At 34.4% G+C, this 15,659-nt stretch overlaps 1 protein-coding gene across 1 annotated transcript in view; it reads right to left on the bottom strand.

Annotated features, from left to right (window-relative positions):
• FAT4 (FAT atypical cadherin 4) overlaps nt 1-15,659 on the bottom strand; it is a 187,468-nt gene that overhangs the window by 18,534 nt on the left and 153,275 nt on the right. Inside the window, exons 10-11 of the mRNA XM_068989805.1 lie at nt 6,149-6,253; nt 998-1,305 (exon numbers count right to left, since the gene is read on the bottom strand). Of these exons, the coding sequence (XP_068845906.1) occupies nt 998-1,305; nt 6,149-6,253 (413 nt within the window). The remainder of the gene's footprint in view (nt 1-997; nt 1,306-6,148; nt 6,254-15,659) is intronic.

Below are 15,659 nucleotides of genomic sequence, written 5' to 3' on the forward strand. Positions count from 1 at the left end.
CATTTATGAATGCTTTAATTAGGAAAACTTGCATATGGCATCATATTTTCAACAATGTTAATACTTAACATATTTTTCTTATTTTCTAAAGGCTTGGTGACACAACTCAAAGGAAAAATACTTGAGGGGAAAGTTTTATTTGAATAAAAGCTCATTCAATTTCATCTTCACAGTTAAATGCACCTTCTCTTTTACTGTTGAATTTTTCTACCAGTACTGCTGTAAATTGAGATGTTTTTATCCTGTCTTTGCAATGATTCAGATCTGAGAAGTTAATGACTTTGCCAGTTTCCAACAAAATCCTTTTGAACCGTAGAAAGCGACAGATTCAAAATCCAGTAGGGGCCTTACTTTGGATGTATTCCGAAATAAGGGGAATTTTTTCCTCTGACTGAAGAAATAATGACAAGGGGTTTTCCCCTCCCCACTAAAACCTGATGACTGTGGTGATCCATTACAAATGAACTGAAATAGCTTTTTTCTCTTTCCTGTTGGGTATATCTCATGGTACCTCTTTCTTTGTCCTCCCTCTTGCTTTCAAGTCCTTCTTTGATACAATCAAAGAATGCTCACGAAGTTTAAAGGGACCTTAGAGGTCATCAGGTAAAATCCTCTATTCTACACAAGAGCCCATGGACAACATCTTAGCAATATGGATACCTTATATATGCTTGGCGGGTTGTGATCTACTAAACCCCATTAGCTTCAACTCTCAGTGTTAGAAAATCACTATGGCTAATATAAGCTCCAATCTATGTATATCACCAGACTCCATGTTTGTTCTAATTCTGTCAGATTCAATATGACTGGGTACATCAATAAACAGGGACACTGCAATTTTCTAAATCCCTGTTCTCCGGGAGATTTTTCTCTAAGCGAATATGTACAATTAAACTTAATTTTCACCACAATTCATGCTTTAACATTTCAAGTTTCCAGCCTGGTTGACTGGATATACAACAATAAAGCAAATTTTAATGCAGAATGAATATCTTACCATTCCTGCTCTCCGGGCAATCACAGTGTGAAAATGTCCATCTGACACCTTCTTCATGGTGGTGAGTTTATAGGTACCACTGCCTAAATTATAAGAGAATCTTAACCTTTCTTCAGCAATTTCAAGGGCCAGAAACTCAGCCCGATCCCCTGTCTGGTTGTCATAGTTGTAAAGCAATAAAGCATGACTTTTAATAGTTGCAAATTTGACATAAATATAGTTATTATTGGGATCCAAGCTGGGGAATTCCATGTATGATAACTCCTCAAATCCATAACTATTCAACTCGCAGTGTTTTCCAAAGACACCTGTAGATGGGAAAATTAACATTTTGACACATCATATTCAAGTAAAGATTTATTATACAACTTTTATTAAAGTATATTAAAGTTACAATAATAGGTCATACATTTAACAAATTTTTATTACTCTCCAAAGAATACTGTCTAAATTTAATTGAAATAGAAATAAAAAAGATTTCAAAAGCATATAAGAAATGATAAACTGGTAAAATTGTTTTTCTTTGGCAAATTAGGGAACATATCCTAATTAATTTAACTATGCTAAATTTTTTTAAAATAGAATTAGTGGAATGGAATATGTCTGAAGAGGTTTCTTTCCTGGAAAACGTTCAAAGTGATTTTGTCAATCTTTTTAAAGTTCAATATGCTATCATTTTCAACCCAGTTACTTCCTTCATAATATACAATTCTTGAAAACAACTTTAATTCAACTAAGGATTGTAAATTTGTTTCTGACTAAAAACAAAATTAGTTCCTGCACTTGTGGTATTTTTGAGTCACAAAATTAAGAAAAGGAATCATTGCTTTCAGGGATGAAAATAACTGTCTAAGTTTTTATCTCTATCTCTCCTATCTCTCTCTCTCTCTCTCTTTTTTTTTTTTTTTTTGTTTTATACCCTCTTTGGGTATAATTTACAGCAGCTACTTTGAAATAGCTTTCTGTTTTTCTGAAATTCAGCATTCCCACTTGTTTGTGCTGGTTCTTTTTCAAACTTGAAAAATGAGTTTTATTGATGTTACAATGCTATGCCAAAATTCTTTTCCCACAAATATTAGTAGACTGTAGCAAATGATCGGAAAATTAACCCATGCCAATACATCATAATTCATATTAACTTGCAAAGGTTTCATTCCTTCATTTTGGCTGTACATCTCATGTAAATGCATTAAATTTAGATTCAGGGAATTGTTCTGCTAGAAGAAATCAATGTCATCATTTTACAGAATATTTAAAACTTGTCCAAGGTCATGGAACCATGAGAAACAGAGCCAAAATTTGAGGCCAGATCTACTGATCATCTGGTTGTTTTGACTATGCTACATCTTATATTCAAATGTTCTTTAAATTAAAATGGCCTAGAATTTCCTAGTATCATTTATCTTTTTTCTGTAAAGGATGAGATAATATTTATTATAAATGAGTAGGAAAGCTATATAATTTATTTTTAATCATTAACACAAAAAATTATCAGAATTATATGTATTATATATATCATATATACTATATATAGTACAAGGAGATCCAACTAGTCAGTCCTAAAGATAGTCAGTCCTGAATATTCATTGGAAGGACTGAGGCTGAAGCTGAAACTCCAATCCTTCGGCCCCCTGATGTGAAAAACTGACTCATTGGAAAAAACCCTGATACTGGGAAAGATTGAAGGTGGAAGAAGAAGGGGAAGACAGAGGATGAGATGGTTGGATGGCATCACTGACTCAATGGACATGAGTTTGAGTAAGCTTTGGAAGTTGGTGATGGACAGGGAAGATTGGCATGCTGTATGTAGTCCATGGGTTCACAAAGAGTCGGACACAACTGAGTGACTGAACTGAACTGAACTGATATTATATATGGCATATGTTTATTTGTGTATGTCATAAATATATCTACCATATAAATTTTATATAGAATAAAATTTCAAGTTTATATTAAATATATATTTAATTATATACAGATTATTTAAACATGCAGAAAGAGTAATCAAAGTTAAATACAAAGGAAAAATAAGGCATACAAAATGAAGTAGATTGTTAAAGAGAGATTTTGAGTTGTTCCCTTAGGTCTCTTATGATTAAGTTCTAATAAATCTATGAAAATATACTTAAAATTTGAATAAAGGTTACCGGGAAGATGTTCTATATTTTATTTAAATTGATACTGTACTTTCAAACATGATAGTATTTTTTATAGAATATATTATCTTTTTAAGGATTTTTGTTATCATTTCCAGAGAAATGTAAATTTTTGTCTTTGAAATCACCTTAATGAGGATTCAAAACTGGCTTTCCAAATGGAATGCTATGAAACAAATTTACATAAAGATCAAAAGAAATTATTCAAATTACTTTAATAAGAAATATCAAGTGTATACAAAGCTCTACACATATTTAAACATAACTATATAGGCTCTCTTACAAAGACTTAAGTACTTATGTTTTCTTTCTAAAACATAAGCTTATAAAAAAAATTAAGTCTAAACAACAGTTCTTTCGCCTATGAGAAGGTAAACAGTGCAAAAGTTTTTCCAACTTCAAAATTATAGTTAAGATGTTCTTTTATAGGATTCACATGTAACTACTTCCAGCTATTTATTTGAAGTGTTCCATTTACCATTTTTATTTGTATGTTTCACCTACATTCAATTTATACTACTTTTTTCTTTTAATTCTATTTCTTTTTTCCTCAAATCTGTATTGTTTCAAGGTTTTTTGTTTTGCTTTGCTTTCTCTTGTAAGGCTTCAGTTTCCAGCTGACAATATGCAAGTTTAAATAATGTTTCTTTTGCCTTTTCCACTGGAAGGAATAGGGGCATAAATGCACACTGCCAGTACATGTGATCTGTCTCTATTTTAATTTATATTATTATGCTAGTCCCTTGCCCCTGAGGATCCCTGGTATGGTGAGGAGAAGGTTTACTTGGACCCCAAAACCCTTCTACCCAAAAAGCAATGACTGTTGTATCAGCTGTACTGCAGCAACAATTTGTTCTTACTTATTATCAACTATATTATATCCTCATATGTACACATGAAATACAAAGGAATTTTTTAAAATGTAAAAACCTTTATTCAGTCACTTAAAAATAATTTTTCCACTCCAATCCTTTTATCTTTCCTTCCAAAATACAAGTTAAACCATGAAATTTGATTGTGGTTATGTGCAGAAATTTAAAATTTAAATTTACTTAAAATGGATAACCAACAAGGACCTACTGTATAGCACAGGGAACTCTGCTCAATATTATGCAACAACCTAATAGAAAAGGAAAAGAAGTTAAAAAAGAATAGATACATGTATGTGCATAACTGAATCACTTTGCTGTTCGCCTGAAACTAACACAACATTGTTAATCAAATATATCCCAACATAAAATGAAAGTGTTTTTTGTTTTTTTTTTTAAAGAGATTATTGAAAGAAAGAAATTTTAGGAGATGTAACATTGTGGTTATTTTTAACATGATCTGCCTTTTACTGCTTCAAGTGCATTATTAGATTCAACCAGATGATCAGTAGATCTGGCCTCAAATTTTGGCTCTGTTTCTCATGGTTCCATGACCTTGGACATGGGATTAGATTATTATGAGATTCTCAAGGATATTTATTTTTTTTTAAAAAAGAGGTACTGTGAATATCATCCTGGACTGAAAATGAAATTGTGTTATAGTCACTATATCATTTTGGGGTAGTTTTTTTTTTTTTTTTTTTTTAATTTTCTTTGTTTGACTATAGACAAATCCCTCAATTCCCAGGCCTCAGAACCATTGCTACAACACAAGGCTTACAATTAGATATTTTCATATTCTGTTTCCCTTTATCATTCTTTTGATATTGTGTTCTAGAAAAGAAAAACTGGATAGTCATGGAATTACTTGAAAATGAATTATTGTTACATTTACTGATTACTGTAGCTCAGCTGGTAAGTAATCTGTCTGCAAGTAATCTGTCAGTAATCTGGTTCATTTCCTGGGTTGGGAAGATCCCCCGGCTTCTCCAGGACCCGCTACCCACTCTAGTATTTATGGGCTTCCCTGGTAGCTCAGATGAGGAGACCTGGGTTCAGTCCCTGGGTTGGGAAGATATTCCGGAGAAGGGAATGGAAACCCACTCCAGTATTCTTGCCTGCAGAATTCCATGTACGGAGGAGCCTGGCAGACTACAGTTTATGGGGTTGCAAAGAGTTGGACATGACTAAATGACTAACCACAGCACAGAAACCTCAGATTTTTTTAAAGTTCTCTTTTCTGCTATACATTGAAATTCATTTTTCAGGTTGATGTAACTCTGTAATAAATATATTCAATAAAAAAATAGAAAAAATCCTTTCCTCTCTTTCTTATGGAAAATAGACAGGATCTCTAACTACCTGCAGGACCTCTAGAGATGAATACCATATTATGGAGTAAAGCAGCCTTTAAATAAATGGAATAATCACCAACCTAAGAAACAAACCAAGTTAAAAGCTTCCTGCAAAGCTGTTCTCATAGTTCTTGGCTGTCCCAGGGCTGGGTAACATTTGGGTGAGACCTGGAAGGAATCTTTTAATTCATTCTGCTGTGATGAATAAATATGTATGTATACACAAAATTTCTTTTTAGCAATTTTCTTCCTTAACAGAATACATTATTCTGAATTTTGATTAGTTACATGATATTATCTACAAAGCCTGTATAAAAATGCATGTCAAGTTACCAAATTCTTCTAACAGAAAAGGCTGAATTAATGCAAAAAACAAATGTAAAAAACAAAACAAAACAAAATGTTTCAACTATTCTCAAAGATTTTAGTAGAAAGTGATGTTAAACTGCACTTAAAGGGTTTTTCATTTGATAAGCTGTAGGCTAAAAGGCAGACATTGATGAGGTTTTGTGAGGAAATGTCTTGAAGAGACAACCTCAGATTTAATTATCTTGGACAGATTATTTTTCTAGTAAGAATCAAAACAATATACTCAATGGTATTTTCATAATTAACTTAGAAAATATTAAACCTTTGAGATTTTCCTTTAATAAAACCTCCTGTGTGAAACTATTAATATTTTCTTAGTCACTCCATGACAAAATGAAACAAAACTACTAAACTCTGCCAAAATAGATTGATATTTTGTATCAACCACTAAATTATACTTACCAAATGGACAATGACAATAGTAGGACTCCACACCACTTTGACAGGAACCACCATTAAAGCAGGGGTTACATTCACAGTAATTGACTGAAGATTCACACATTTTCCCTGAAAAGTATCAAATTCATTTTTAAAAATTTACATAAATACATTAACACCATTTCTGCATAACCATATGTAATAATGTATCCTGAGAGATCCTATCGTTGGAGAAAAGAAATAAAACAGAATACTTGTCATGAGAACATTGGAATATTGTATTAGAGTTCAGTCTTATTTAGTTGCCCTGTTGTAAAGATGTGCATTGTAATATTTAGGAAGTAATTTGCATAATTATGTTGGAAAGAATTACTGTTTTCAGGGAAATCACAAATGGTGAACATATTTAAATGTTTTCACTGAATTTATTTTCTCTTGTCGATGCCACTTCATTTTTTATATAGTATAACTAGAAAGCTGAAACTTTTACATTATAATTTTCACCACAGAAACTTCCTTAACACAGATTTTTCAAAGGTAGGAATGAATCTCATTTAGCTTATTTGCCAAATTACAATTCTTTCATTCGAGAAATATTCCTTAACTTTGACACACATGTTGTAAAGCAGAATCAGAAGTAATAAAAACCCATCAAACACATTTTCAAATACTTAGGAAGATTTATTCTTAACTATAGATTATGTATGTATGCTTTGTCTTTTTTTCTAAAATAATAACACCTAATCTGCATATATTTCAATGTATAAAGACTTTTCATGCATCGTTTTGTTCATTGAATCAGTTAATATTGACTGAATGTCTATTTGGGCCAGGCATGCTAAAAGATGAAGGTGTAACAGTCAAAAAGTAGACAATGTCTTTCCATGGTATCTCCATTTAGTGGGGAAAATTGATCCATACAACAAGAAACATTTATATTTCACAGATGGAGGAGAAGAAGTCTTTGGAGGGTAATCCCTTGTCTAAAAAATTATATGGAGAAGGAAATGGCAACCCACTCCAGTAATCTTGCCTGGGAAATCCTATGGACAGAGGAGCCTGGTGGGCAGAGTCAGAAGTGACTGAGGGAGGGGCAGGCGCTTGCTAGAGGCCCCAGGGCTTTTGATGGCAGAGCCAGCACTGTGGCTGAGGACTCCTGGCTCCCAGGCCTCTCTCAGCAGATAGGAGCGCGGAAAACTAGAGCCTAGAATACGCCTGAGGGCTTTCTGCCAAAGCAGGGGACGTGGGTTCCACCCCTGGTCTGGGAAGACCGCACGTGGCAGAGCAGCTGAGCCCATGCATCACAGCCACTGGGCCGGGGCTCTCGAGCCCGGGAGCTGAAGTACTGAGGTCTGTGGGCACCAGAGCCTGTGCTCCCCAACGAGAGGAGCCACCGCGGTGAGAAGCTCACGCCCCCCTAACGAGCAGCCCCTGCTCGCCAAAGCTAGAGAAAAGCCCCCGTCGCATGAAGACCCTGCACAACCATAAATAAAATCATTAAAGAAACATGAAAAAAATAAATAAATAAAAAATTAAAAATTATAAAACTATGATATAGACTGCTCTGAAATCTAGGTTTCAGACAGCTATGATAGAATAATTAATTGCTTAGTAGGCAAAATTAAAGGTATAAGGCTAGTCCCATCTGTGTTTTGTTATTCTTGTGATGTTGTATGGGTTTTTTATGCGAATATAAATTTATTATAATACCACTATTCTGTAACTGTAAATTATTATAATATCATATTTGTTAGAATAGTTTTTAGTTTTCCAATCTTAAGAAATGAAATCAGATGTTTCTTAATTTCCCAAGAAATTAAAATATTTCTTAGAGTTCTTAATTTCCATTCATTGATAGGAGGGAGAGTTATTTCTGTAAAGCTATTTCCTACTTTCCAGTGTGACTGCACTAATGCCTTTATTAAATGTCTCATGAAAGCATGTAGTTTTATCTACACAACTAGACAATGTTGTGCATAGATAATCCATTTCTTCATAATAAATTAATAAATATGCTTGGAACACAAAGTTTGTATTTAATTTAGTTCTGATAGTGTGTCTTGATTATGTAGCCACACTTGGTCTGGTTTGTTTGAAATTTTAAGTGAGTCAGGTTTTATGACACTGCTAACTGAACACAATTCTCTGTATCACAGGGTCATAAACAACATTTTTCCTTTATATATAAAGTTGGGAACCTCATCTTATAAGACAAAACAGTACAATTTCAGAATACCTTCCTATTTTAAGGGGAAATAATGAAAAATAAACAAGTTACCAATCTAGAAGCACAGAAATGAAGTTTTAAGTATTTTTGTAATGGGTCATACTGGAAAAACACAGAGGACGAATTTATCCTAAGCTCAAACAAACTATCGCACCAGAGAGCTGCTCTGTCATGGGAGAACTCTTTTCTTTAGTGTTTTCTAAGTGGATTTGTCACAGATTGTTCTAGAGAAGTGTATTTTTTCCCCTAATACAGTATCTGTGTCACTCCATAGAAAATAAAGAAAGATCTATTGACTATACTATTCATTATCTATTTAGTATTAGGAAAGTCACATCCCACTCCATTGATTTTTTTTCTCACATATGCTATGACACTCATTAAGAGTTTTTCTTTTCCTTTCATTTTTTTGGAAAATTTATTTTAGAGCTGTGTTAAAAGTCCATGTTAAAAGTAGCAAGCAATAAGTGAAAGTGAAGTCGCTCAGTCATGTCCGACTCTTCGTGACCCCATGGACTGCAGCCCACGAGGCTCCTCCATCCATGGGATTTTTCAGGCAAGAGTACTGGAGTGGGGTGCCATCGCCTTCTCTGGACACCCTCATACCTCTGCCCTATTTGAGGCAAGTAGCCAGGTGGGGGACCAAGGAACGGGTCTGGCTAACTGAGGGCTGTTAACAGGGACCACATGCAATCACAGAAAGCCAGAGTGAGGGTGGGAAGGGGCTCCCAAGCAAGGTCAATGCCTTACCCGGGACTCTCTCAGAGACCCCTGGCTCTGGGTCTCAGTTTCTTCCTTGGAGAAATGGGTACTATCGTGTAGGTTTCTTTTCCTTGACTGTTGTAAAGACGAGAGACTGTAAGTCTGAAACCAATCTTGCCATTGGAGAGGAAAATCAAGTGTTGGAGGTAGCACTGGATGTCTTTCTTCAGAGCTAGGTGTGTCCATACCTGGGGTGAGGCAGGGCTGCTCTGGATTGCCCCCTCCTCACTGTCAGGGCAGAACCCAGCTGGCCCTGGGCGCTTGGCAGTCATCCTCTGAACCGGGGTTCCATCATTGATCAGCCTCAACTGCCTGAGCATTTCCTGGGTCTGATAAATGAGTTTAGACCCCAGGTTCTCAGGCCTGGGCCAGGAAGAGCTAGCCACCCTCCCCCCCCCCCGCCCCCCCCACTCGCCCCCTGCTCCAACCCTCCTGCCTGGATTGCCATCCTGGAGGCTGCACCTTGACTAAAGCTATAGATTAACATTCTTTGTAGGTATGGTTAGGATAGCATTCATATTGTAAACAGATATATGTAGGCTACAAAATCACAAACTTTACTTCTTAAAGACTGGAAATGGGGAAAAAAGGCTAACAATTTAGGGTGGATGGCCATGTTCACTTACTCAAATATTTTGGCATATGTTCTCTCCAAGAAAAATGTATGAGTATTAAAACCCAAATTATTGAGCCTATAAATCTCAACCATATGCTTGTTTGAATCCTGTTGGAAAAGACCACCTTAAATTTTGGTTTAAAACAAAAAAACAACCAAAGAAAGTTTTTTTTAATTATGTAAATTAGTTATCTTATTTATGCCTTACAAAGTAAGATATTAACAAAGATATCTGAGTTTAATTCAAACTATAAACTATTTCTGTTAGTCTAAAGTGAGATGTGGGAAGAAACCTCAAAATAAAGACTTACTCATGTATTAAAACATACAGTGACTACCTAAATAGAAGCAGATACAAACTGAGAAAATATTGGTTTGAGAATGAATTTCTTTTAAAAGCTAAACTAAAGTATCAGTAGAATTTGATTCTTTAAGTAAGCAATATAAATACACACTGGCTGGAGAAAAAAAATTCAATCTTTTATTTGACAGTTTTAAGCCAGAGTTTTATTTTCTTATTTGTCAAAAATTTAAGAAATAACTTTTCTACAGGTTGTACAAATGAATTTATTGTTGAGTTTGGGTAAAATAGCCTTATTTGTTGGTATTAGAGCATGGTGTTAGAGTATGTATGTACCAAAATAATGGTAAATTATTTACCATTAAAATCCAGTTTGAGTACTCTATTTAATGAGTAGTATTTTTATTTTACAATTATTATCAAAGAGCTTGTCATACTAGATTTAAAGATACAGTCAAACTCAATGTTGCAATTTAAGTTATTATTAAAAAACTTTTCTTGTTTATGTGACAGAGAGAGGTCCTAATTTTACTTCAAATCAACATAAAGCCTTTAAATGCATTATTCAAGGGCTTGGAAAGTTTATGCTCTATTACCCAATTCGAAGTCAGCAACAAATTCTGTATTGTTCTGCACACATTTACTTACTTAAATGTTAGTGCTGATGGCATAACGAGTATCAGAGAATGCTGCAGTTTGAATTACTCTAACATGCTTCTTGTACAAGCAATCTGCTGTGTTGTGCACTGTGAAACAAAATCTTGCATCATTAACTTAGTGCTGCAAGTCAATTAACAATATTTGTCATTGCCTTGAGCCTTGAAATATGCTGATAGGGCTTGCACAAAGAGAGGCATTTATGTCTCTTGAACTCAAGGAGTCTTTTTCTATTAAGATATGCTAACTGTCAGAGCAGCTGTTTAGAGGAATAAACTGATCTCATTGCTTTGATATTCATCAATTAACGGTGTTGATATACATTATTTATTATAGATAGCTTCAGGAGATGTAAGCTCCTAGCACATGGAGAAGAGGAATTGCTAAAGATGAAAATGAACACATAATAGGAGGCAAAGGTATATTCAAACTTTCCAAGATTACAGTTTAAACTTACAGGAGAAATTTAGCATGTGTCTTCATGTTCTGGGGCAGAAGGTGGGATGAAATACTGAACATAAATAGAATATGATGTGACCATCTATGATCTTTTCCACAAGGATATGTATTCAAGTTTCTCTTGTTCCAATAGCACATTTTAATGTTACATTAGAGAAAGTTTAGGGCTTCCCAAGTGGCTCAGTGGTAAAGAACCTGCCTGCCAATGCAGGATCTCCTTCAGGAGACACAGGTTCAATCCCTGGGTCGGGAAGATCCCCTGGAGGAGGAAATGGCAACCCAGTCCAGTATTCTTGCCTGGGAAATCCCAGGGACAGAGGAGTCTGGTAGGGCTACAGTTCATGGGGTCACAAAAGAGTTGGGCACGACTGAGTGACTAACACTTAGAGAAAGTTGACCTAAATTTATTCTAACTTGTTAAATTTAGCCACCCAATGGAGCTATGATTTCTGATATCCCATAGTTTGTGTAGGCTTCAATTTAATTGCTTAGGTCATGTATGTTAGATGTTTAGTCACTAAATCATGTTTGACTCTCTTGTGACCCCATCACAAGACTGCTAGACTCCTCTGTCCATGAAATTTCCCAGGCAAGAACACTGGAGTGTGTGCCATTTCCTCCTCCAGCGGATTTTACTGACCCAGGGATCAAACCAGGAGACTCAGGTCTCCTGCATTGGCAGGTAGGAATTTTACTACTGAGCCACCAGGGAAGACGATATGTTATTAACAGATACCACAAATAATATTTTTCCATCTCTTGTATTTATAGACAGAGAAGAAGGAAAACCATGTGGAACTAACAAAGTCCATTTTTATCTAAACTGACTATTTTATTAACAAATATAATTCCATAATATATACATGCTATTTATTCTGAATGTTTATGCTTATAAGCTTTTTTATTATTTTGGTAGAAAGTAGTTTTTTTTTTTTTTTTGCATGAGATGTAAATGTTTCCTATTATTATGAAAGGCACTATGAAAAGAGCTCATCTAAATATCCTGATCAATTAGCGTTATGGTTTTTCATGTGGAAACAAAGCAAAAATAGTATGCTTAAATAAGGGTTGCTAGCATTAAAAGCAAAAAGAAAAAAAAACTGTCTTCCTCTGTATTTTAAAACATATACAAATATGATCTAAATGTGACTACAAATGATTATATAATGCTACACATAATATCTATGATATTTACAAATACACACTTACTTTCCATAGAAATTAGAAGTTTCTAGACTAATAGAACCTGTTATTAATGTTTTAATGGAGTTAATGTATCACTTGAGGTAAATTGTATAATTCTGCTCTTGGAAATAAAATCAAAATAAGAACTGAGCTCTTTACCAGTCTTCTAAGAACAACAATTTGTATTTCACACAAATTTTCATTTCATATCTATCCAGTAAAGTTTGTTTATATTCTTTGGTTTCCAGGTCACATGATCATTGACGTTAATATATGACTGCTGTGATTTCTGAAAGAATGACTCTTAGTTACAACTCCCATTTTCGTGAAAGCAAATGTTTGCCAAGTTTCTTGGTAAAATTACTATGCGCGACCTGTAAATAACTTTACAGTCCTGGAAAAAAATTCCTTTTTATACTGTCAAGTGACATAAAAGTGATGAATGGACAAATCTCATTCTCCTCTGAAATATCAGGACTTACTAGAGAACATAGAAAAACCTCCCCCTCTGGGAATACACTCCTGGAATTACTCCAAATACCACACCTAAAATGCATCCAGATGTGTGAAAGTGAAGAGGAAAGGGTAAAGGGGCTCTGAACTAATTCTGTTAAGAGAGACCCAGATTTGGAAATAAGTTCCATATCCATGCTGCCTTCTCTAATGTCATTCATTACTATGAAAGATTGAATGCAGGGTGTGCTGAAAACAGAAATCCTGGGAGCAGGAAGACAAATGCTATATGGCTACTGGCTATAACTGTACTTTCTAATTAGTGTTCTAGTAAACACAAGAAATTTTCATTTGTACAGGAAATGAAATACTAGATTTGTAGTTGTTAGACTGCTGTTTTCCTCCAGGATTCCCTGAACTTCTGAGGCATAAATAATATGAAAGATATTTTCTTTTGATTTACTGGGGCATATTGACAGTTGATTCAATTTCTTATACTATTAAGCTTTGTGAAAATCTAGACCTTAATTTTTCAGATGTTCTATACTATACTATAATGTATTCATCTTGTCTAACATACTCTATGTATAGCTAATCAAAGCCCCATTGAGTGATATAAAATTAAATTATAGGAAAATGCTCTTAACAATGAAATGAAGTGATTGTAATGGAAGATGAAGTCTCACTATTTCTTTTTTCAGTTTCTTTTTGGTTCTTTTTCTAGTAGTGAAGAAAAACTGATCTGAGAGACAAGTTATACAAACAAATTTGTTTTCTCTCAAGTTCTCTAAATTCATCAAATAAAAATATTCTTATTCCATGTATATGATGTGACCCTATCATCACAAACTTGAAAATAAAAAATAAATATATCAGGAATATTATGGCAATAGGAATAATAACTATATCTCTTCATATCTTTTTGTTGTAATCACTCTACAATTTTCATTTTTATACTTGCATCTTTACAGGATGGTCTACACAAAAATTCCCTGTTGCGCTAACACTTAACCACTCCCTGTGAGGGATTCTTAGCGTAAGTCCCTCAGCTTCCCTCGATTCATAAACACTTACTTTTCTAATCTTGAGCACAATTTCTAACTTCACATGAAATATTCAGGTGTGTGTGTGTGTGTGTGTGTGTATTTGAGACAGAGATGGGGCCGTAGCTGGGAATTATTTTAAGCAGAAATTTCATAAACTCTCACAGCTCCAATTTGCAATATCACAGACTTTAAGAATCACTGAAGACACAGCAGTGAAAGTCCACAAAAATAGAGTAGGAAGATATAGGTGCTTTGAAATAATTCTGATGATCCAAAAAATATCTGAATACATATAGACTTTGAAGACAGCTTCACTATAGTACTTAATGCTAACAGAAGTAAAATTTAACCAGAATGAATACTTAAAAATTCACTCTGTGAGGTACACGTGTGCTTCAGTATGAATTTTGGCTTATGGCTTACTAGCTTTGACTGGGTCTTTAAGACATTTCAGTGCATTAGCTCTGCATTTCTAAGTCAGGTTACCTGGTAAAGACGAGCTGGAAGAAAAGGAACTCAAAATGATACTTGAGGGATTACCTCTCCAGAGAACATTAAATATATATTATAAATATGTAGTAATACATTTAAACAATGCATTTCTGATTTAGTGTGTGGATTAACAATTTGTCACCATGATTTGTGATATACTGTTTGTATATCAAAATAGTACAAAGAACTGCAAAGCAAAACAAAGAAATAAAACTATCAGACTTAACCGCCTGCTTTACTGGATGGCCTATATATATATAGAATTTGGAAACAAATAATTATATTAATTAAAAAAATACAAGATTTACATGAAGTATTCAACTGCATGCTTGTTTACATCACCCCTGATCAACTGGATTATCCACAGTTATGCAAATGGAAACTGAAGTGAGCTCTGAGAAGGGACAGTATGTACAATTAATACATGACTTCAAATGACTTCTTTACAAAAAGAGGTTATGATGGTTATAGGCTCAGCTTCCTACAATGTAAAAAGTAGCAATAAGAGGATCTTTCTATGTCAGACATTCTCTGTTGACACTCAGATCCACTTGTATCTTTCCATACAGTCAGGGCTGGAAGTTAGAAAACTATCATCTTTCCAGACTCCCTTCCAGCAGGACTCAGGTTCAGCTTGTGCAGTAGGTGAGAGTTGAATGATAATCTGAAGGGTAAAAAGAAAGCAGTCACTGTTCTGGGAATCACTCACTACAGCCCTGCAAAGGTGACCAAGAGTGCTTTCTGGAAATACTTGTGATGTCTTTATGGCTGAGGTTATTGGTGAATTTTCCTGACTTTCATACTTAGCCAGTTTGAAGCTTCTAATACATGTCTCAGAGGGTTGCTGTGCAGTTTAAGTAGAATAATGGACAAAAAATTCTAAGAAGGCTCATATCACAGGCTCACCATAATATTCTCTAGCAAGTGCAGATCAAAGCATGATGAGGTGTGACAGGCATTTAAAGAGCAGAGGACCTGGAGTAAAGCTTATCATCAAAACTCAGCTCACTTTCTTGTGCCGTGCTGGAGGCAAGTCATTTAACTGTATTCTCTCTAAGATCTCATTTGTTGTCTTTCAATCAGAAGGATAAGAATATTCATTTAATAGATTTGTAAGAAGAACTTAATAACTAAATGAATAATGATGTCTATGATGCAAGGAACTTTAAGCAGTATTGCAAGTAGCCTTTGATAAATGCTATTAACATTTCATAATGAAGGATGGGTATGCTTAAAAGTTTCAACAACTACATTTAGAAAAGGATGCAGTGTATGTTTAAATATAATGAAAAATAAAGAAACAGGCTAAGAGAGAAGTAACATGAAAAGGCTAGTTC

The sequence above is a fragment of the Capricornis sumatraensis genome, chromosome 17 (assembly GCF_032405125.1).
Source record: "Capricornis sumatraensis isolate serow.1 chromosome 17, serow.2, whole genome shotgun sequence".
In the NCBI taxonomy this organism is placed as follows: Eukaryota; Metazoa; Chordata; class Mammalia; order Artiodactyla; family Bovidae; genus Capricornis; species Capricornis sumatraensis.